Source organism: Salminus brasiliensis, chromosome 18, assembly GCF_030463535.1.
Source record: "Salminus brasiliensis chromosome 18, fSalBra1.hap2, whole genome shotgun sequence".
In the NCBI taxonomy this organism is placed as follows: domain Eukaryota; kingdom Metazoa; phylum Chordata; class Actinopteri; order Characiformes; family Bryconidae; genus Salminus; species Salminus brasiliensis.
In genome coordinates this window covers 21,045,673-21,069,813 of record NC_132895.1, presented here as the reverse complement: position 1 = coordinate 21,069,813, position 24,141 = coordinate 21,045,673, and the positions used below count along the sequence as shown (strand labels likewise).

Here is a 24,141-nt window from a genome sequence, read left to right as displayed (position 1 = left end):
CAAATATCTTGCCATACTTCAGTTACAAAGATTACACTTCTGAGATTTGCTCACTAAACCAGTGATTGGCTTTTTAGGATTTAAACACTGAATACCTACCAGATACACATTCACCAGGCAGTTACATTGTGCAATGTCTAAAGAAACAAAATTGAGCAAACCTCCACACTTAATGTGTTACACCTACTTTAATAACAGTGGAGTATTTCTCCATGCTGCATCTCACTACTGTAGATGGCCCATAATCCTAGACTGCACACTAAAGCACGGGCTACATTGCATTACACTACTGAACACTGAAACAGAAGTATATATTGTATGTGTACATACAGTGATGAAACCGGGACACAGAAGCTAGACATCGCTGACGCAAGCTAGACATTGCTTACACCACAAAGAAAAAAGTAAATCACTGTCTGCAGTGCTGCACTTGAAAATGAAGGTGCTACAAGTGGTTCCTTGAGCCAGAGAGAAACCACTTTTGTGTGAGTGTGAAGAACCTGTGAACTGGCATGGAAACTTTGCAAGTGAAGGTTCTTCACACTCACACATCTCATTTACAAAAGTGCTTCTTCATGGAACCAAGGCTGGTACATCATTGGCATTGTTCAGAGAACCCTTTGTAGCCCCTTCATTTTTTAGAGTGTCCATAACATTATTGTGTTTCAATACAGGAAGCATTAAAGAATGCATTTCAAAGTGCAGACTAAAATTATTACTCGATAAAAAATTAATAGTAGCACAGTGGTTCAATCTGTGGATGGACAAACAACACCAATCAAATTCCTGAATCTGTAAAAAAAACAAAAATGCAAAACAAATCAGTAGAATTACAAAGGATTTCGTAAAACTATGTACAAATATACATTTCAATGATGTCAAGCAAAAACCTTGTATCTCAAATTCACGATGAATGGATCAATAGAAATGCTCCAAAATATTTTTACATAGACTTCTATTAGACTTCTATTCTAATCATTAAGAAGGTCTTCTCTTTCTCCTGTAAAGTCACATATATACCATGGAGATGTGAGGTTTTTGCATGACAGTGATGATTTGTGTGTTTACCTTTAAGAAAACAATGAGGGTAATATTTATGAACAATAGTGTGTTGGTTCAAGTGACAGCAATATTAAACAGAACTTTAATTATATAACTTTTATTTTATTTCATTTTATTTTAACCTTTGATTCAAAAAACATTACAAATACGTCTTTTATGTAAAGGGGATCTAGCACACACATAAGACAGCTTTCTGATTTAGACTGAATTACTAAGTAGTTTAAAGCAAGGATTTAAAGCAAGGCTCTGTGACTTTTGCTACCAACATAGTGTAATGACACACTGCAACTCACAGAATGAACAGTAAGCTTGCTGGTTGCAAATTTTACAACATGGTGGACAATTGTGGCTTCAATTGTGGCTAGAACGGAAGGGGATGGAACCACGTTGTCTATGTTTCATACAGTTACTGCCACTAAATTGCAGAGCCAACGGTAATCGACAGTTGGAAACTCTTTGCAGTCCAGGCTTAGGCTTAATTATGGTTTGGTAAACTGGTAGGCTATGCTCATCTGGATGTCACATGCTAAATCTTTAAGAAAAAAAGTGAGGATATAGGTTTTACCTGCAGCTGCAGGCGCTGTGCCGAACAAATGGTAACACAATCTTATCGATGCCCCGCAACACCTATTAACAAATGAGTGAATACCAATGGTTAACAAGTTATGAATGACCAGAATGAGTAGTTACTTTATCTCAGTAAGGACAATATCGTTCCAGGCTTTAGCTCTATATTCTTTGTCATACCTGCACCAAGACAGTGTCCTTTTTTACAGGCACGCACACCGTAGCTTCGTCGATACAGTAGCCCCGACAGCGTTGCACAGGTACACAGTGAGGGGTAATGGTGTTATGCATTTCCTCAGGAAATTCATGCCAAACTTTGACAAACGTTTCTCGTGGCTGGCACTCACATTTCCGCAAGATAGGTTCAAGATAACCCATTTCTAGCAAGAATGAGGAGCAAAACATTAGTTTACATTCCAAGCTGAAGACACAGTTTGCAGACACAGCGCACACATGGACAAATTCTTGATCCCACAAGTCTAAAATTACAGTCTCTCTCTGAGTGTGTGACTGTATGTCAAGCCACATCCCGTTTAAGCTTTGCAACTGTGAACGGTTGACCAACATTAGAGCATGTGCATTGTAAGTCAACTAAAAGGTCAGTTATTGATAGAAACTAGAAACTAGATGTCCCCCGTCATCAAATTTTATTTTTACATTTATTACATTGTTTTTCATTGTGTGAACAATACAGGATGAATGATTGATCTGGCTTGTTAAAATTTAGAAACATTAATTTCTAAGAACATTTATGGTAAATGTAACATTTGAAGGTTTGGTTACAACAGTAATATTACTGGTGTATGCAAACGTTGGGGCGCCCCAGGCTAAATGACATGATTTTTTTAAGGAAATAGAAGCCAACACAATCTTTGTAGTAATTATAGAATAAATTTGATCAAGAAAACAGACAAAAATAAAATGGTAATTGTGACATGTGCAACTGTCTGGGCACCTTTTCACCCCCTCTTCCTTGCATGGAATAATACTTCAGGTTCTGGATTATTTTTGGTCTGTTTAAGCCCAAAAATAATCACCGACCCACAGAACCACCCACAGATTTGCAGTGATATAGCTCAGGGGATGGTAAGGGCCGGTCTTCAGCTTGTGTTTCTTCACATAGTTGATGGTGGGTTTTGAGGAATGGTTTGAATCATTGTCCTGTTTTAGAGACCACTGACTTTTCATCTTCAGTTCCTTGAATGACTGTGACTGAAGTGATACTGCTTTTTTTTCCGCCCAAATATACTGTAGCTTTAATTACAGTGCTATTAAAGTGCTAGCTGTACTACCATAGGTCCCCATCACTTGTTTCAAAAATGTCTCTAGCTTATCTAGATGCTGTTTTGTTGACCTTTGATAAAGACACAGGTAAGGTTTCCTTCAGACGACTTTTACAAGCAGATCATGTTTCTGCACAGCACAGTAAAACAGTGCTCAGATATTTGCTTACGGCTGCATATGGATTAATACCTGCTTCATAGCATGTTTATGCAGTTAATAAACAGTTTTTATGTGGAAAGAATTTGATGGAAATGAAGTACCTGCGGTGATTGAGTTATTGCTGTCACAGGTGAGTCCTTGAAGTTCCTTGGATTGAGAAGAGCATTCAAAGTATTGAATGAAGGCATAAAAAAAAGATGCATTAATCAGGCCTGAGGCAGTCCATAATGAAACTGGTCAGATTTACACAATGTGTTGACGTGCATTTCCAGTTCCAACTAAAGGCCATAAACCCACTTTACAGTATTCTGGGGAATCATGATGACAGTCAGTGCTTCCTCACTTCTTCCAGGCAGTCATGGCATGTTCCTGCATTTGGTCACATCCAGCCAAGAAGTGCTTAAACGTGCACCAGCATGATTTATATGATTTACCAAAAATGCTTTTGGCCAAATTTACAATCTAATTTCAGCACACTGTCATTTCTGCACTGTGAACTCCTTCAGTGCACATTCCTGTAAGAACTGATGCAATCACCATCTACAGATTACATGTGCCCAAACTGGCAGGACTCTGAAGATGCAGGCACTGCTCAACTCTATTTTACACAGGATTATAGGGAGTTAAATGTAGAGGGTTGAGAGGGACCCTGCCCAGAATACATTACGAAGTGCAGCATTTCTCAACAGATCCTGACTCAAGCGTTTTGCGCATTCTCAAGTGAATGCCAGTGTTTCAGTATCTTTACCATAGTAAAGAGTCCTTTTTTATGCTGTAAATCAAATTTCACTGCTAAAAAATGTTAATGCGGTGCCAACACACGTGTTTAACTGATTTGGGCCATTGAGTAAAATACAGTACCAAAAATAATCACGTCAAAAAATATTACAAATAAAAATATGAGAAAAAAAAATATTTACTACTACTATTCTAGCAAAGACAGTTAAAAAAAATACTGGTCTGCAGCGAGAGACACGAATCTAACAGGTTGATCAAATTTACTATTTAGAGAGTTTTTAGTCCATAACCTACCTTAAAGTCGGTCTGAGAAAACACCGCGGCGACGTGAAACACCCACAACAGCACAGGCAGACTCACCACCATCTCATTAAGAGAAGAGCACGACAGTCTCAACGAGCTCTCACTCCTCAAACTACCGAGATGCTCCTGAAACTTTCCGACTTTTCCAGTAAAGGCTCCGTCTGTCCGCCCCCCGGAGCGGAAGGGGGCAGTGTTTCGGTCAGCAGCCCGGCGGCCCTCACGCTGTTTCTCAGGCACGTGTGACATGGCAGCGGGAACGACTCACGATCAGTCCAAGAAATAAACGAAAACCTCCCGCAGCCTGAAACTCAGTGACAGTAACATGTCTAAAACCCCAGAGACTAAAGTTTACACGGTTTAACAACCCTTACCTCAGAGCTGGAGCTAATCCATATAGCTAGTGTCTCTGAGGCAAACAAAGCCCTGTCTCCAAAATGGTACCTCTGGGTGTAACGGGGCAAACGAGCAGACATACAGCAAAGACAGCAGCAGGTTCAGCTTGTTTGGGAAAGAAACTTTTAATTACAGATAAAATGTTTTTGATCATTTATTTTTGGTCGTTTAAGTTTTCAGTTCAGCCCAAGGACAAATATTAGATGGTTTTAATAGCAGATATTAAAGAATCCAAACAGTAAATTTTAAGGCAAAGCACAAAACTCAAATAGAATATTTCATTTCATTTCTACATTTGGCAGAACCCATATAGAATCTATTTATATTAGTTTGTAAAGGAACCTTATACAAGAGGTCTCCTTGTACATGATAAAAAATTATGGACTTAACTGGTTCTTTGAGGAGTGACAGTTATGCTTTTATACTAAAAAATACATTTCCTAAACTTTACATTGCATGTCTGTATACTTCACTTGTATGTGTACTATTTGCTTGTGAATAAGGGCTGGAAAATTCATATCCAACAGTTGTGTAAAGCCAAACAAGAGAGAAGAAAAAGAAACTTATTAAAGTCGTATTGATTTGATCATTTTTATTATTCGGATGCAGCAGCAACGAATCTGTCCACACACTACCCATACACTCCTGTGGAATGGACATAAATGCCTTTGCGCATTACATTTCTCCTGTGAATTTCTAACATGGTCTATACTATGATTCTTAAAATAAAATGTGAGTATTTTATGTTTTTGCTTACAAAAAGCGTGTATTTATGCATTTTCACAAGCCTCAACGTGAAACATCCCTTTTGGTTTGTCAAACCACTTGCCAAACCAGACCGACAAATAGTTCCATGTACAAACTTCCTCAAATTAAAAAAACAAAAAACAAACAAAAAAAAAGACACGTCAAAAACAGAGGTCTTATATTGACCCTATACATTCGATTACATACAAAATGTTCCGCTACAAATGACAGGAAACCTTAAAAGTCTATTTTTCCAACAGTGATGAAAATAGTAAATTCTTTTAAAATGCAGTAAATCATAATTTCCAAAGATTGATACAGGTAATCTGAGCTTTATATAGAACAGTAAAACGCTGATAGCGCAGACACTGACCATCTTAAGATTAAGGTCTGCCTGGTCACCAGAAGATGACGAGAGCTCAAGCCAATTACCAGTAATTAACTCCTATATTACAAAGCAATTCAAAAGAGAGCTGTAAGAGAGGAAATCAGTTTGGTCGTGTGTTGCAAACATATTTACATAAAGCTGAGGTTTAGTCCAAGTACAGACCTAATTTCAGAGTGCATGTTATAATAGGCATCTCAATAGGAGTGCTGATCTAGGATTGGACGTAAAAGCCAAAACCTGAGTGAAAATCAGAACTCGTATTGAGAGGTTATCACAATGCATGATCTTACACAAGTCTCTAATATGGAATCATACATGGAGGTGTTCACAACACAATGTGCAATCCCTCACTATCAACTATGGTCCTGGACTCTAGTGATGATGCTGGTGCTCACTTTAGGTGGCCATTCTTTGGGTTCTAAACCCACAGCTGGGAATCTCAGCACTGATCCACTACATAATATTATGGTCCCACTATACGATGTTCCTGGTGAACCTGCACACGTGGTGGATTTCAGGTGCCGTCATGCAGCAGCTTAGAACAGCTTGATCATGCTTTCCCTGGACTTGCCAACACCAACCCATTTTACTGGAAAACAGAGAGGAGGGGGAAAAAAAAAAAAAAAAAAAGAAAAAAAAAAAAAGAAAAAAAAACACCAATCAAAAACTGCAAAAGGCTTGACTCCAATACTGGTCAGATACTGAATTCTCTGTACAGCATTTACAAGTGACTTACCTGGCACCTGTAGGAAGTTCTCAATGAAGTGAATGTAGGCCTGTGCCTGAGCTGGCAGTTCATCAAAGTTACGTGCTCCCTCTGTGCTGCAGCACCATCCAGGTAGCGTCTCATAGGTCACAGACACCTTCGTCAGGACATCCATGTTAGCTGACAATGGAAAAACAAGTACAATATAAAAACCACCAAGAAGAAGGCAGCTATATAATGTAGTACAAATTTCCAAGTCACAGAACATAACCAACCTGGAAAACTGGGCAAGGGCTTGCCGTCAACATTATAGGCCACACCCACTTTTATTTCAGGCAAAGCATCAAGGATGTCCAACTTGGTCAGCGCAATACTGCCATAGTGATGAAAAAGGTAGATGAAAACACATGAGATTAGCACAATACAGACATGACATTAATAGATGGAAAGCAAATAAGCAAGCAAGCATCAAATGCCTTGCCCAAAGATTATGCAGAGTGTAGAGATAGCCTCTTACGCTGTGAAACCGTTGACCATGTGAGCATAACGAACCAAAACCAGGTCCAGCCACCCACAGCGTCGCCGCCTGCCTGTTGTCACTCCAAACTCTCTTCCTCTGGACTGCAGCAGATCACCAGTTTCCTACACAGCACAAATCAGAAAGTCCTGCATTACAGTTAAAGGGACAAGCTTGACTGCTCATTTTTACACAGAGAAGCTCAGTCACACACTCACATTGTCCTGCTCTGTAGGGAATGCTCCAACGCCCACTCTGGTGGTGTATGCCTTGACCACCCCATAGACCCGTCCAACATGGGATGGGGGTACTCCAAGGCCTGTGCACACACCTCCAACTGTGCAATTTGATGAGGTCACGAAGGGATAGGTCCCTGAGAAACACAAATTGTAAAGCTGATCATAGACTTATTGAATGTAAAGTTACATTCAAACCCAAAAACAAATTACTTAATTACAAATTACTTAACCCCAAAAACAAGCACCCAAAACGTTTGTGATAAAAGATGATAATCAGCTGCCCAAGTTACCCGAACATTTGAGAAAAGGAGGGTCATTCTTTAGAACTTTCTTGCAAGTCTATAATCCTTACCAAAGTCGATATCTAGGAGGGCTGCATTAGCTCCTTCCACAAGAATCTTCTTGCTAGGTCCAGTCAGGGCTTTATGCATGAAGTAAACCCCATCAGTGACCAGAGGACGCAATCTCTCGGCATAATCCTACAGGTAGAGGAAAAACTGTGACTCACTGGTGCATGTGGTCATGAAGCCCCTATTGCCAGCCCCCAGACATGTATTCAATCATTACCTTCAGTTGCTCTAGTTCTGCATCAACGTCAATGTTAAGGTTGGGGTACATGGTCTGAAAATGGCTTGCCAGCACATGGAATCTGTGGAGAGAGGTTGACCATTTTGTTAAGGTCCACAACAAAAGTAGACTCAGGTACTACACGGAAAACTTTGCTGGTTTAGAAAGGCCCCAAGATGCTCACTTTTCTTCAAAAACTGAAAAATCTGAGACCAAATCACACACTCTCAGTCCATTGCGTGCTGCCTTAGAAGAGTACGCAGGACCAATGCCCTTTTTAGTAGTTCCCAAACTGCAACACACAAAAAGACACATGAAAACAATGAACAATAGAAGTCAGAGGACACATACTTTCTTCAAGAGGCGTTTAGTGAAAAGGGAAACCCACTTCTTCCCAGCTTGCTGCTGCCTTTGCTGTTCTTGTATCCCATCAACAGCCTGGTGGAAATTAAACACTACAGAACCCAGAGAGAGCAGAGAGTAAAGTGGCTGCAGCCTAATTCCAGAATAGAAGCTTCACAGATCCAAATTTAACCAAAACCACATAATCCACTCGAAATAACATGGGCTGAATGATCTTACCAATATGTGCACGGTCAGAAATCTTCAGTCTCTCCTCCCAACCCTGAAGCCCTGAAATTCAAGAACAGCAGCCTGTTAAACAGAAGGAACACAAGCAGAGGACTGCACAGCAACACACACATTTACTTCATTAACCCATTGAACAGTCTCGTCTACACCTAGCTCACCATTGCCTTTCTGCAAATTCTTCTCAGCTTCTTCAAACAATCCTGGGAGATGAATCACAACTCCGTTTCCTGGGTCAGACAGACGGAAAAAAAAAAAAAAAAAAAAAAAAGTCCAGCAGTCAGTTGCAGCTACACATAAAAGGTAAAGGTGCAAATATTTGTCACTGTACAGTGTACAGCGAAATGTGTCCTCCGCATTTAACCCATCCGGTAGTGAACACACTCACACACATGTGTTAGAGGCAGTGAGTACACACACACACCCAGAGCGGTGGGCAGCCAACTCCAGCGCCCGGGGAGCACAGAGGGTAAAGGGCCTTGCTCAAGGGCCCAACAGTGGCAGCTTGCCGAGCCCGGGAATCGAACCCACAACCCTGTTATCGATATCCCGGCGCTCTAACCGCTGAGCCACCACTGCCCCATGTCCACAGACAGAGAGAGAGGAGGCTCACTAAATGGGATACTTGCTTCGTCATTTAGTCTGATCTGTGTGTTGATAGACTGTTTGGGAAACCCTGCCCTGACAAGCCTCAGATAAAACTTCTGAGAACAGTTTTATTTTACCAACGAGCTCCAGGGGGCGGCAAAGAGGCTCAAATAAGAAATAAAGAAGGTCAAACCAAACATACCGATGAAAGAGACGGCCTTTTTATTCAGGACTCCACTGGGTAACAGGTGGAAGTCGTATTCCACCGAGTCCACGACCACCGTGTGTCCTGCGTTATTCCCTCCCTGGGGAGAGAAGTTAGGGTTAACCGCATGGCGGGACTGTACACTGAAGTGGGACTGCGCCCCTTCACCATCCTGGCCAGAATTCACTCAAGGGCAAAAATACCAGGACTTTACTAATTCAATTAAAGTGACCCAAACACCCAGCGAACATCAACACGGCCAACCTGAAGCTGTTGGCCTAACTCACTCACTCACTCACTCAGGGCAGTTCAGTAAAGAAAGCCTCGTTAGCTGTAACGCTAGATAGCATAAAACACACACACACACACACCACCACACTGAGAGCAGGAAGTAACTTGGCCAGTGGCCTAAAAACTTGAGGGAAGTTGCTGACAGTGATCTCGGCACCTGGAGACCCACCGCCGACAACCTGCCTCTGTAAACAAACACAGCGAGGCACGTTTAAGCACCATACCTGGCATCTGCATACGATGTCGGCATCCATGGCCAACAGGTCGACCACCTTTCCCTTGCCCTCGTCCCCCCACTGAGCCCCCAGCACCACGGTCACTTTATTCTGCGGGTCCTGCGGAGTCCGGAGCACATCGGCCCCTCCGCTCTCCCGGGAGCGTTTCACCGCCGGCTCGCCATTCAAACAAGCCGTTTCTTGACCGTTAGACATCGTGCTGTTCGCTGCCATGCTTCCTCTGTGGGGTGAGTCTGCGGTAAGAAAAAAAAAACCCGGACGGCTTTTCAAAATAGAGGTCCCCGGCCATAAAAGCACTGCTACAAAAAAGTGCTACAGCATCACTCATCACACCGGGCTCTGTCCCGCTGCAGGTAGAGGTGTAGATTAAACCGAGATTCAGAGCTGAAACGCTGGGTTTGAGCACTGACCTACAAGCTAGAATTAAAAGTGACCTGCAGAAATGAGAGACTGGTGGTGTTGCTTACTTCACACTTGGCGGTGAATTTGGCGGGGAAACCAGTGAGGCCGCCTTTGGCGCTACTTTCACACACTGTAGTCCCGTTCACACACACATATACATTAAATAAACTTTTATTAAATCATTATATAAACCAGCTGACCACTTAATGAAGTTAAAACAACACAATTTAATGCCTAACATATTAATATATTTTTTACAGAGCCTGTGTATGACATGCAATATATTTTTGTACACATTTATTTGCTATATTTATTTATTTAATATTTAATTTATTTTTACATCAAATTCACACACAGCTTCATGAATAGATTGTGCTGTGATCAGAGCAGATTCAGATCACTAAAACTGGAGATGGATCTTGACCACAATCAACATAAGATAAAATAAGATAAGATAAGATAAGATAATCCTTTATTAGTCCCACAGTGGGGAAATTCTCGGTGTCACAGCAGAAAGGGGATAGCAAGACACTCAGATGCAAAAAACATAGATAAATTACCAAAATATACACAATGTAAATAATAGAAGTAAAAAAAAAAAAAAAAAAGCAATTATTTAAAAAATATATTATTTACAGATTATTTGTAAAGGCGAAATGTTAGTCCTTTATTGGGAGATTGCAAGGTCAGCTCCCATCATGTGTGATATGAACATGTCCCTAGTTGGCGGGTGGGAATTAACAGTGTTGTGTCTGAGACATTTGATGCTTCCTGGCGATGCAGTTCCTCGGTTAACCGCTAGATGGCACTGAGGACTTCGCTCACGGGAGCAGAACCCCGTTAAAGACCGTGATGAAATGCGCGCTGTTTCCTGTCCGGTGCGTTTTATTAAAATCGTATTTAACTTAAACTTTCATATTTGTGAAAATATGTAAAATTACATATTAATAAATAAATAATAAATAAAATTGTAAAGATAATAGACACTGCATGCAGTTAGTATAGCATAGTACACACCCGCTCATGCTCAGTACAGAAGCGCATGCGCACACACTTTTACAGTATACACACCTTCACTGTATCAGCACTCGACACACTCAGGCTACATGCTCATTCACACCCAGACACACTAAAACAGACAAAAGGCTGCTACATACACTGTATATCATCCTTGCATTTTTTTTGGTGATTTTTCCTTTTTTTTTAATTAAAAAACCCTCAATATTAACAGCAGTTCTTTACATTGTGTGGAAATCTCATGATCCAGAAAGAGTCCAAATTCTCTACTGTGGAAATCTTGTCTAACCATTTAACACTGATGTTCTTTTCATCTCCCATACTGTCCACCATGTTAGAGATACGAGGATTCTGCCTAAAAACGATGATACATAAAAATCACAAACTCACAAAGTAAAAGTGCAACAGTGTGACATTTAAAACGTAATAGTCTCAAAAGTTAGTAATCAATAATGTATATATCAATTCCTCCGCAGCCAAGGCGCCTGTGGCAAGATGCACTAATACTTTCACCTGACAGCGGATGCTGGTGGCTGGTTCTTGTTGTTTGTGGACAGGTGCTTTTTCTTGGCCCTTTGACTCAGATGGCGATGGACAGCCCAAACGGACTGGAACATGAGGTTAAATCAGGCTTTAGTGAGTCCTAATAAGTCACTGTTTGTTCATTTGTATGTAATATGTATTGATTAAGGTGCCAACCTGCTTCCTGTTTAAAAAATGATGCCCCAACTCTGCCTGTAGGCTTATACTGGTGCCATGTACAGGTCCCACTGCTGCCATCTTCATTGCTCCTCTCTTCTTCGGCATAGGTACAGCTTACAACAGGGCTCTTTGATGGACTGTTGACCTATCCAGAGTTTATTGCTGCCTTGTTCCCAGTGTTTCTGGATCCACAGGCCTGGTTTAACCTTACAGTTGCCAGCTCTGGCAATTCGGGCTAGTGTGAAAGTTTTTAGGCTTTTTTTGGACTACATTGTAAGTGCATCCCAGACTCCAAAACGATAGATGGCAGAGAGCAGAAAATGGAAATGAACACCATGATGAGTTTATACCAGTCATAGACAGGAAGATAAAGTAGGCTATAGCTTCTTGATTCTTTATCAGTTGTACATTAATAGAAATATTACAAGCCATAAACATTTAACTGCAAAAGTCTGATGGCTTGTAATGTTTCTATTAAAAATTCTATGATCAGGTCTATGAACCTTCTATGAAGGTTTTTGCTTCCACACATATACCTTTAATTTTTCTTCATTATTTTTAAGATGATCTGAAAAGTCAGTGTGTTGTGTTAAAATCTCACGATGAATACCCCGATTGGTACAGTGGAATAAGGCGCTGTCACTCTGACCAGAAGATCTGGGATATAGCTAGTTTGCACAGTTAGCCTTGCAGAGTGGGTAAATGTCGGTTTCTCCCCACATCACTCCAGTGCAATGCTGGCTGGCACCGGCGTCTGCTGGCCAGTATGACAGAGCTGGGTCGATTTGCCAGCAGTTTGGAAAAAGATGCGGTGGCTGACTGCGCATGTGGCTGTCTTCACCCTCCCAGTGTCGGAAGCATTGCATGTGATAGTGGGAGAATATGCATGGGTTGGGTAATAGGCGATGCAAATATCTGTATGTACCACAGGGAGGAGTGTGTGGTGTGCTTTAAAGTATTTACTCTTTTATTTTAAAAAATGAGAACAAAAAATAGAGCTCATTAATAAAGGGTTTGGCAAGTTTACTTTCCATCACTTGTGTGTATTTCACAGTCCTCAATTTCATTGGCTCATTTGTTTATTTGGGTTTTGCTTTCGCACAGCCCACTTCCACCATGTCATTGAGCAGCCCCTTAACAGTATCTCTGTTAATACAGTCAGAAATGTCTGAACTGTCAGTAATGGCTTTCTGTCTCTTAGTCTTTCAGTTTAGCTACACTTCAGTGTTTGGAGCCTACACTGCCTTCATTTTCATCAGATCAGGCTAATATCTACGTAAATGGTAGACTCCTCTGTCTGCTTGTTTTCTGTATATCTTTCCCTGAGCTCAGCCTAGCACACCATAGCATTGCTTGGAACTGTAACAAAAACAAACTTTTTTTCGTAATTATTCCCAAACCTTACCAGGTAGTGTTGCTGTCTTTTTGGTGTCCGCCTCACTGAGCTCACTAAGTAGATTCTAGCTGGTAGCTGGTTGAATGGGTTAGCCTTAAGCCTAGAACCTGCTTGCCTTCCTCAGTTAGCCTCTGTTTTCCCTCAATGATTCTTTCATTCTCCAGAGCTTGCTCTCTTTGGCCATTCTCCCTTCTCTGCTCATCATAGCACTAGCTTTTGTCTTTTTTATCATCCCTTCCTCAACCTCTTCCCCTGAAGAAGCAGTCGAGTTCAGCTGGCTTTAGCTAGTGGGCTGGGTGTATGTAAATTCGGGTGGTGTAAATAAAATGCGACATCACAGTTTGGGGATTTTGGAACTGGGCTGTTTTACAGCTCTGTTTTTACTTACACTGGTTTCACGGTTACAGAGGTTCACGGTTTGTCACTTCCATGTACCAAACTCTCATTATTCAACTGTGCCAGGGCTATAGTTTTCCATTCTGGGGCACCTTTAAACGCGTTGCTTATGACAGATAATAGCAGACTAATTTAGCTAATGTAAGCTGACAGGTTCATTTAGTTAGCCTGTATGCCCAGTGAAATTCTCCTGAATATCACTTATGTCTTTCTCTTCATCAGGTCATCTGGTGGGGCCAGTACTGTCACTCTTTCTGTAACTGGATGGGTTTTCCTGCACTGGGTTCGGCCCTGCAGCATACACACAGGGATGCACTTCTGCTCTCCTATGCGCTTCTTCGCCCTCCTCCTCTTCCCCTTTACTGACCCACTGTTGTACGGAATGAGTCCCGTTTGTAGTTTAATCCTGGAGCCTCGCTTAGTTTGCTTCTGAGTCAGACAGTATTCAGTCTGTCTATTTAGTTCAATTACTTTACACTGTAATTGCATTGTGAAATGACACAAAGTGAATTTATGTGTTACTTGTTTTGTTTGCAGACAAGCCCATTCATTTATGTCAGTTACTGCACTGACAAAATCTCTTGTGCACAGTTCACTTTTATAGAGCATTTTCCTGGCCTTAGACGGGGCAAGCTGAAGATGAAAAGAGCTAGGAAAATTTCTGTGAGCAGGAAATCTGTAGAGTCAAATATCTGTCAAATTTCTCACTCCTACTACCAGCAGTATACAGCAGCAAGTATGCACAAATCTAGAGACTATGTTTTTCTTCAGAAATTCTTGGGGTAAGCCCACAGTTTTCACTCTCCTCTGGAATTAAAGCTTGATATTTGTTGTCGTCTTTAGGCGATCTGACTCTTTTGAGACTCATAAATGTCTCAAAGCTGTTGATGCTGTACCATTTTCTGTCCCATGGTGGTGCTGAAGTCCACTGCCCGCTAAACCTTTTTTCCTTTTCAGCCATCGTTTTCCTTCTGTCAGTTTTATGACATATGGAGTGCACAGTGTCTTTATTTTTTGCATTGCACTGCTTTAGCAGAGCTGTGTAGGGTCTGTGCAGCATTGCATGCTATATTACAGTAGTCACAGTTCAGATTGATACCAGATGTTAATGTATTTCACAGATGAAATTCGGGCCACTAAGGAACCAACATACAGCTCCGGTTTCCCTCATTGTTAATATCCCCCAGATAAGTGGACTTTTTTTCAGTGTATTTCTTTGCATTAGTGATTTAATTAAATGCCAACATTAAATACAGTCCAGCCCATTCTTGTATTGTATATGAGTTAGATAGAAGTGTTTTATAGTGTCTTTCTGGTTCTGCTGCAAGAATCAGGAAAATATGAAGGTTGTCATTCAAAAACCTTTATATCATCATTTTTGAGTTTTTTTTACTTTTTGACTTAATGTGAATCTGGCAGTTATTCTTTACCTTTTACCATTTCATTAAGAATGGACCAATAGAAATGCTCCAAAATGACTTGAAATGAAATCCGTTTACATTGACTTCCATTAAAAGTTAAGAAGATTAGGCCTTTCTTCTGTGAAATTGACATTTTGATTTTAATATTTCACTAAATATGAAATTAATATTTGATTAATTTTTAGATGATGTTTATTTATGGCCTGATGGCGATGACATATCTGTCTCTTCTTCCTCATTTTTGTTATGCACACACAAAAAAAGTTGTTTTATTCCTAAAATCATTTGAAGTGCTTTTGAAATGTGCATTCATTGGGCTGGGACGTCATACTTCATTTAGATTATCTGTGATTTAATCTTTTATCTGATCAGTGGTTTAATATTTCTTTTCTAAGATTTGTCTGTTGTTTTCCTTCATCATTATCAGTTCTTAAAATAACCCTTTCGAGCAGAAATGTTTAGCAAGCCAAACAGATATTTCCTGTCTCTTTCCTGTCAGAGCTCTATTTCCAGTCACTCGAAGTACAAAGGTTTTTACACACTGCAGCTCGTGCCAGGTATCGATTTCTGAGGTGTTTTGATTGGCGAGACATTTTATTTGAAGTGTACTGCTTGGGGTCAAAGCGTGTGTTTAGTGGCTATCAGCGTTCCAGCAGCAGTTGTCAGTCAATGAGCAAATTGGACAGTGCCCATCAAAAATCCTATCTTATGTAGCTCCAATAATGAAAAAGCGAAACAGCGATTTGTTTGCTGTTGCATTTGTTTACAAAGGCCCTTTAACTGTGGAAGCTCTTTTGCACTTTTGCTTTTGCTCCTGTGTGTTCAAGTGTGTGTGTGTGTGTGTGCAGGATGGCTTTGGCTGTGTTGGCCTGCAGAAGCTGCTGAAGTCGGCTCCGGCTCCAGGAAACTTTAATTCCAGCGTTCTCCCGAGGCAGAGTGGAAACCAAACGCAGCGCCGTAACCGGAGAGGCACGGCAGGACACACAGCCTGTCTGTGGGTCATTGCCGCACTCTAAACAGACCAGAGCTGACCTCTGCTTGATCTACGCTGACCCCTCACACTGGGAATCCAGAACAGAAGATTTCAGCAGAGACAACAGCCACATTGATGAAAAAGCAAGTAGCCAAGCTTGAGTGTACAAGTTATTATTATGTTGGTTCAGGTGAAGTGGAAAAATTCTGCATATTTCATACTATACATACCTCTATGTCATTCCTAAGTGATAATACTTAAAGGAATAGTTTAGCAAAAAAAAATAATGTTCACTATTTCTCCCAAATGTAGCCGACACATTATTATCCATAATTATACAAAAAAGTGCATTACAGACTGTAGACTCCATATCTTCTAAAAGTAAGGAAATGAATAGAAAGTTTGTCCCCCTTTGCTGCAGTAACAGACTCTACTCTTTTAGAAATTGCGTTGAAACAATGCCGTGAAGGTTTAATTGCAACAAGCAACAACTCATCCCAAAGGTACTGGATAGAGCGTCATCACTCCAGTGATCACCCAGTCTCACTGCTCTACCGCCCAGTGCTGGGGGGGCTTTACACCCCTCTTGTCGACTCTTGGCATTGGGAATGGTAATCTTAAGCATGTGTGTGGCTGCTCCACAGGTAATGCCAAGCAGTGCAACTAAACACCTGTTTCAGCAATGGGTGGTTTTTAAAGCAGCTTTATACCCCTCCAGCCCTACAGGTGAAGAGTCTAATTTACTGCAGTAAAGTCAAGTTGTTTTTTGGGACCCTTCCCCCTAATAGCACTTTTTACATGCTGAAAGACACAGAAGTAGCACTGAAGGTGAAAGAAGCGCGTGGGCTGACGTGATCGAGTGATGTTAGATTAATGGAAGCGTTGTCCTGCCCACTTCTCTAAAGTCACATAGTACAGGAACCGGCATGCAACAAGAGAGATGCTATTCGCCCTGTTTTTATTTTGAAGCTTTAATGTACAAATGCTACATAATGTTGCGGGAAGTAACTGAATTTACTAATTAGGTGCGAGTGTCTAGATACTTTTGGACAATAAATGATGCGTAGCTAAAAATTGCAGTAGCAGCATTTTTGAAGTATAAATATTGACTGTGTGGCCTTGGTGTGGTGTTGTAGGCTGTAAGAGCAAGGTATCAGGGCAGTGGTGGCTATGATGTTAAAGTGCTGGGTTATTGGCCGGCCTTGCACTCCAACTTTCTCAGCTGGGATATGCAAAAATCTCCACTGGGTTCATTAGGGTGCCACTGTTGGGGCCCTTGAGCAAGGAAAACCTTGCTGCCCCCTGTGATAGCTGCACATCACCCACTGTGTGGGTGTGTGTGCTCACTAGTGGGTATTTACTGCATGATTGGGATAAAGGTGGAGGCCAAACACAAATGGTTATATATATTATGTAAATATACATATGTGTGTAGTATTATTATTATTAATATTATTATTATTAGTAGTAGTAATAATAATAATAATAATAATAATAATAATATCTGGAGCAATACAATATACAACTGTATATGGAGACACAGGAATAATAATCTCATAGCTCCAGTGCAAAACTGTAATCTGACTATAATCTTCAGGCATGTCTTAGTTGATTGGCTAAGAGGCAAAAGCATAGCTATCTTTTACTGTAAAAATGTGAAGTTTACAGTTTCAGAAAATGACATGCAGTATTCAGGATTCTTTGTCCCCAAATATTCCTCGGACTCAGTCCTTCTCAGATGTTCCATTCTAATCATCGCCCTCTGGAGCTTTGCCTCCATTGACAACTGCTGAGATCTTTGTGAACTGCGTGTGATTACAAGGGGAGCCATTTTTTTCCCCCATAAGCTTTGAAGCGTTTCTCTTCCCGGAACTTTGCCCGTTGTTATAATGTGTTCAACACACGTCTGTCATATATGCGCATATGGCTTTTATGGTGCTCCCGTGGATATGTAGTTTTCCACTGGCTCTGTGAATGACAGAGCTGTCAGCGTGGGTGAAATATGCTGGTAGCTGGTCTATGTTGAAACCCTTTTATTTGGTACAACATTGATTTATTTGTCGTTGGTGCTGTACACATCCTGCTTTTGCAATCATCACACACAGTTCCTAATATTCGCTGTCAGCAGGGAGGAGGCCGCCGCGACTGTCTGATGCACTGTTTGTTTGAAGTGCTGCTTTGTCTGGTGACCTTGTAACTCACACCAACCACTAAGTGAGGGTCCCAGACTAAACATGTACAGTGTCAGAATGACTTTGGGCGAGTGGTCAAGAGTAGTAAAATATGTCCATTGGGAGAACTTCATTTCCCTTTTGTTGTATGAAGAAAGACTTGTCTGAGTTTCAGAGAGGTCAGTAGCTGGTTAGAGAAGTGGGCCTGTCACTGATTAGCACCCTGCTAGAAGTAAGAGAACAATGGAAACACTGAGACAAGTGTAACCTCACTGCATCAAATTTTAACTTCATGGCTCTCCCTAAAATGTCCATTCCAGAAGCCACCCTCTGGCTTTATTAGTTCAAACGTCTGCCATTCAGTCTGCGAAATGTGGAACATCTGATCTGATTTTTTAATTAATTTTCCAGTCAAATCTTCAGTGCTTTTCCACACATGCTGTTGTTAGCACTGTTTGGCTAATATTGGTCTTTTTTTTGTCAGAAGTCAGGCACGGTATTGCTAAAGCTGGAATCTCCATTTAGGAATTTATCACTGATGACTCTCAGAGGTAACAACGTTTCTTCAAGATCCTGCCAAGTGTCCCTTTTAATCGAACCTTTTACAAACCCAATGAACCTAACCTCATTTAGACGACTGGAACAGGCTGGTAGAGTTCAATGTATGCAAACATCAGAGTATCAGAAAAGTGTTGAGTAGAAAAGCATCCCCTCAGCCTCTTTATTTGATGCCACGTGGATTTATATACTGAGGCCATCCCAAGGGAATTCAGGAACAATTTATTAAGGAAAGCCTTTCTGTCTTCAAAGAAAACAAGGGGAGTTTTCCAGTGTAATGCCTGCATGGCCATGGTTTCCTGTGTGTCTACGGATGTGGTTGTTTTTTAAGTATTTTTTTTATAGGGAGCAAAATCCTCACACACTTCTATTGCTTTTATCTAGGTTCCCTCAGTATATCATATTCAATTTTTTGTTTCTACTGTTCTTTCAATGAGCCAAAGCAAATTTGAGAGAAGCTGTGCAGATGTTCTGCTTTAGATGTGAGAACACTTCACATCACGAGAAACCACAGGCCATACCATATTTCCCTTACTCTCTTGTTATGTGTCTGAATTTGGGATTCCAGCAGACCACAACATTCCAGGCTACACTTCAACACATATTGTATCGTATGCTCGAAACCATGCATTCTTCTGCAGTTTTGTTTTAAAAAAAGAAATGGCTCAGCAAAAATCTAATTTACACCATTATCCCCCTACCCCAGATGCAATCAGTCAGCCAAGACATATTTGGCTTAGCAACACTTCGTTTTGTAGTACACAGTAAGTCATATTGTGGCGTAAACCACACTGACACATCTGCATGATCGAAACAGTGGGGGGACCGTTTTAGAAAGCGTGATATTTTAACAAGGCTCTGCAACTTTAATAAAGATCTAGTTGTTGTTTCAGCAGGTTGAGAAAAGTGTCAACGATAACAACGCAAGCCTCATACCTCCAGTTTAAAGGGGATGTCTTGTAAATTTGGGTATCTGAAGTGCCTAAAAAAACTCACAAACTGTGAAATAAGAGAACCCTATTAGTTTGTTTGTGGTCTGTTTTAGAAAACAGAGGATATTTCTACAATGCATGCAGTTAGAATTTTACTGCCACCCATCTGAGTAGCTCCACCAATCCGTGTACACCGATCCTGATTTGAGCGGCTTAAAAATCAAGCAGCTTTGGCACCAAGTGTCTTGAGTGACCAACTACACTGGGGGTAAATTGTGTACATTAGATTCCTGAACCTTTCCTTTAAACAGCTGGCTTATTAATAACTATTTATTAATATTCAAACTTATTATTAAGTAACTATAAATCAGTGATCTCCAACCCTGCTGCTGGAGGCCTTTTTTCTTGCATCTTCTGGATCCTCACCTGATCCAACTAATTACCAGATCACTGCATAGAGCACTATTCCACAAGGTAGCAAACAATTTTGAACACCTCGTAATGCATATGAGCTCATTGCTGTGCTGTGCATTCGTTGACTTTTTGCGATGCGTTGTGGGATTGTTATAGTGAACGAATAATTCTGCACTATTTTTTGTTTTTCAGACTCCATTACAAAATGTCAAAACCCTAGAAGATTAATACCAGTGCCAGTTAAGCCTCCAGTTCAGACCACAAATGGCAAATCTTGGTTAAAAAAGCGACCTTCCTTTACAGTTGGTGTAGTATGTTATGTGCTACACTAATGGCAATGCACATTAACTTTTTGGGGATTTTTCGAGATTAAATATACACCTTCAAGGCTTGTGTGAAACATTCGATGTATTATTTGAAGCTTGTAGCTTGATGATATGTTGCTGTTTAACAGCGACTTCAGTAAAGAGCTGCTGCTGCTGTTTTCTAATAACTGGCTGAATTCTGGTTTAGACTACTGCATTCACAGTCAGGGATGTATCTAGGACCGCAAGAAGACCCATATTCTAAGGAAGGTTATATATAGTACTGCAGAAGCATTCTTTGCCAATAGTGGAACCTTTTGTGGTGCTTTATAGAACCAGTATATATATATATATATATATATATATATATATATATATATATATATATATATATCAATACTGTACATCCATAAGTTATTTCTTTATTTCATGCTTTTATTGTTTATTTTGGCTGGTGTTGACCAAAAAAGGAAGGTCCGCGGTTGCAACTGGCCTTTTTTAGGGCTCAGATTTGTGACACTGTCTGTTGTTTAAAGCACCATATTAAAACATTATTACTTACAATATTACTTACTATAAAAAGTGTGAAATCATGTGTTTTGAACAAACCAGGTCCCACCCACTGAAAATCAGAACACTGTCAGTTCCTAAGTTTGTTACTGATCTTCAGTGCATCAGTTCTGCCAGTGGGAGAAAGTCCCAACCAGTGGGAGAGGTTGTTTGGTTGTATCTCACAATATAACACAGACAGCAAAATACTCATTGAACAATTGTCTGTTTATCATTTTTACAAATGTAACCCTTTTGTTGCCTAAAACGGGAACTGAAAATGAAATAAGTAAGTCCAGGACTGGAATTGTTGAGTTGAAATACAGTAAGAGTAAAAGAGTAAAATTGTTATTTAGTAAAACGTGTCCAGGGATCTTAAGGCCTTTTCAAGACCTAGGGTGCCCTGAGGGCTCCCTACTCATAATTTAATATGTGTTTGCATGCATAAGTAAAATATGTATGATGAGTTCTGAACAAAAATGAGAAGCTAATCAGCTGGGTAACCTTTTGCTAACCCTGTATGCAAGCTGCTTGTCCTATTGAACTCCGTCCACGGCTGCTTATGCACTTTGCCTATTCAGATAGCGCTGCCAACATCGACTCGCTGCAGAAAGCCTCTCCATTAATTTTCCATTGTTACCTCATTCATAAAGTGGCCTTTCAGTTCTCTTTGACATGCAGTGTGTAAGCTGGAGTTCAAGCCCAAGCCACGTGTACAGCGTAGCCTTAGACCCAACAGTCTGATGGAAGATTCTTTAGAATACAATTTAATTAAAGTACACAATGGCCTTTAACATGTGGTATGTTAGTGCTACTATAAATACATATGTTACATAATATATAATCCTTTGTTTCCTGGTTAAAATGCTCCTCCAGAAAGCTCTAATGAAGACACCAACCCTGTGTTTGTCTCTGAATTTCCACAAACAAAATAAATAGCTCCTTGACAAAGGCTTCAAGCTCTCTGACCTGGTCTCTACTACCACAGCCTCTCTGGCTTTTCAATTAATGCCTAGCTCTAAGATTTGTTCACCTATAAAGCTGTCTTACTCAGGTTGGCAAGCCAGGTATGAAAGTGTAGGATGACCTTTCTTTATTACCTCAGCCCTCTGCTCACTGGTGATGTGGGTAGCATATGCTGCCTCCATTAATGCTGATCTATATCACATCTGCACACACTCTCTATGGACCTCACTTGCTTGGATGTGGAAACCTTCATACATACCTAGAGCCTTTCTTTCATGCTGCAGAGGCGTATCTGGACGTGGAGTGCTGGACAGAAATGCGCAACTGCCCCTCAAATAACAGAGCCTGCAAAAGCATTCTCCTCAATATCTTCTACTCTGATCCTGTAAAATCTGGACACAGATTCTCCCACACAGTGAATTATTATGGCAAAGAAACTGAACTCCAGAGATTCCAAACTGTGATGTCTGCTGTCAGGACAAATACTTGAAATGATCATAGAGAATGACCTATCCAAGCTCCACCCACAAACCAGCTTTTTTTTTGCCAGTAAAGGAAAACCAATCCGTAAAAGACTAAAAGCTAACCGTCTACAATCTCTTCAGCTTGCTAACAATATGTTCTGGTAAGACTCAGGAATAATACATGTTTTTATAGTGTTAAAATTATCCCATAATATGCTGTTTCTGTGAGCTTTCGTAACCCAAACAATAAAAACAGAGCTTGATGAAAATCATTTTGTTTCAGTCTGATGGAAAAAATAACATGGTTGGAAATGGGCTTGTAAGTCACATACTTAATATTTATACATCCATGAACAACTTAAAATAATAAATGCATTATTCCTTCTTTTTGCATCTTTAAGCAGGCATATCTGGAGCTACTCGTTTACATCTGTAAAGTCTGCTACTATATCCAAAAAGAAAATTGTTTTTTAATCCATTTGAAAATGCCAGTTTCACTTTGCATCATGCAGGTATCTTGTAATGAATGAACGAATATAAATAGCAAAATCTCATTTACAATGAAAAATATTTGTACAATAATCTGGATTGAAATGAATGTTTCTCTTTCCCTATAACATTTCAGAGGTACCAGGCTTTGTTATAACAGCAATGATACAGGAGCTGAGGGGCCGCTACATTTTTTCCTACCTGTTATGCGGTACCATATAGCTTTCTGCACACAGTTGGATCATATGAGGAGAGCTGCTAAAAAGTTAACCCCCTGGAGCCCCCTGTGGATATTGCACATGCCATTGATCATTCCTAAGCCAACAACATGCATCTGACTGTGCAATTTCATTTGGCCTTTGAACAGCCTCTTCCCCTATCACAACACCTTAGTCACACTTATTGGGCCTCATTCGATGGTGATTATGGGCTCTGAGAAAACAAGGTGTCAAGTTGAGGTAACATTCGCTGTTTGTGTGCACTTTTAATGGGTCCCATGATTTGTTTATTGACCCCGAGTGCCAAGGCATGTCGTCCCCTATAGAGGCCCCTGAGCAAGAGGCACTAGCCACTCAGGATTCATTAGACATACTGAAACTATTAGCCACAGCCATGTGGCCCACTGATTCACCCGAGCAAATTCTCAAGGTTTTTTTTTTTTTCATCTTCTGGAAAATGTTCTCTATTACCCACCATTTCTTGATTTTAGGCCCTGAGCTCTGCTAGCTAAGAAGCAGCTGGTTTCCTGAAATGGCATTTGTACTGAAGACACACTTCATCACAACCATCTGAATGTCAGTATGTCTGCAGGAGACAATATACAGAATTCATTTTGGATAGATTTCATCCATTTTGCATTGTGGAGTGGATAGCTTGGGGGATATCCCATATCTTTGAAGTGACTTAACAAGTGCCAGGCCAGTCTAGCACGGCTTAACCCCCTAACCTCTAAAGGACCTGCACGTGCATCCACATTACAGTGGCTTACTATTATAAATATATGGCTTGCATATACTTGGAGACATAATACAACCTCATATATCCCGGATATCTCTATAAGAGAAGAAAATGTGACCTCAGAAGTAAACACAAATAAATGCAAGTACTTCTTGGGCATGAAATATTCAATTATGGGTAGCTGGTATGTTCATACCAGTGGTCTCCAATCCTCCTCCTGCAGAGCTATCTTTCTGCAAGTTTCAACTGCAACCCAAATCTAACACACCACATTCAGCCAATCAAAAGATGTCTCTGAAACAGTGCCTTGTTCATTATATAGTGCAAGACTGTAGGCTTAAATAAATGTCTCTTGTGTTGCATGTCCTGCATCTAATGCCCTGGATAGTGTTTAGCCCCAGCAGTCAGAATAGTTAAGCTTAATTAAGGGACCTCTTGGCTAGCTGGGAAC

At 40.6% G+C, this 24,141-nt stretch overlaps 2 protein-coding genes across 2 annotated transcripts; one reads left to right on the top strand and one right to left on the bottom strand.

The window, feature by feature from the left end:
• Positions 1-5,083: 5,083 nt before the first annotated feature.
• On the bottom strand, positions 5,084-9,804 carry adssl (adenylosuccinate synthase, like). The gene is made up of 13 exons (XM_072661590.1): positions 9,567-9,804; positions 9,049-9,151; positions 8,420-8,488; positions 8,253-8,303; positions 8,059-8,125; positions 7,855-7,962; positions 7,671-7,752; positions 7,456-7,582; positions 7,083-7,237; positions 6,865-6,989; positions 6,623-6,720; positions 6,378-6,527; positions 5,084-6,230 (listed from the first exon to the last, which is right to left on the bottom strand). The coding sequence occupies exons 1-13, from the start codon at positions 9,789-9,791 to the stop codon at positions 6,178-6,180; spliced, it is 1,413 nt and encodes a 470-aa protein (XP_072517691.1). The 5' UTR covers positions 9,792-9,804; the 3' UTR covers positions 5,084-6,177.
• LOC140539790 (CAAX prenyl protease 2) lies at positions 9,790-15,928 on the top strand. Its single transcript, XM_072662555.1, is given in 9 exon segments — positions 9,790-9,816; positions 11,555-11,672; positions 11,675-11,806; positions 12,804-12,839; positions 12,880-12,963; positions 13,714-13,732; positions 13,734-13,826; positions 13,828-13,912; positions 15,761-15,928. Coding segments are annotated over 9 exon segments (762 nt in total).
• Positions 15,929-24,141: the final 8,213 nt, after the last annotated feature.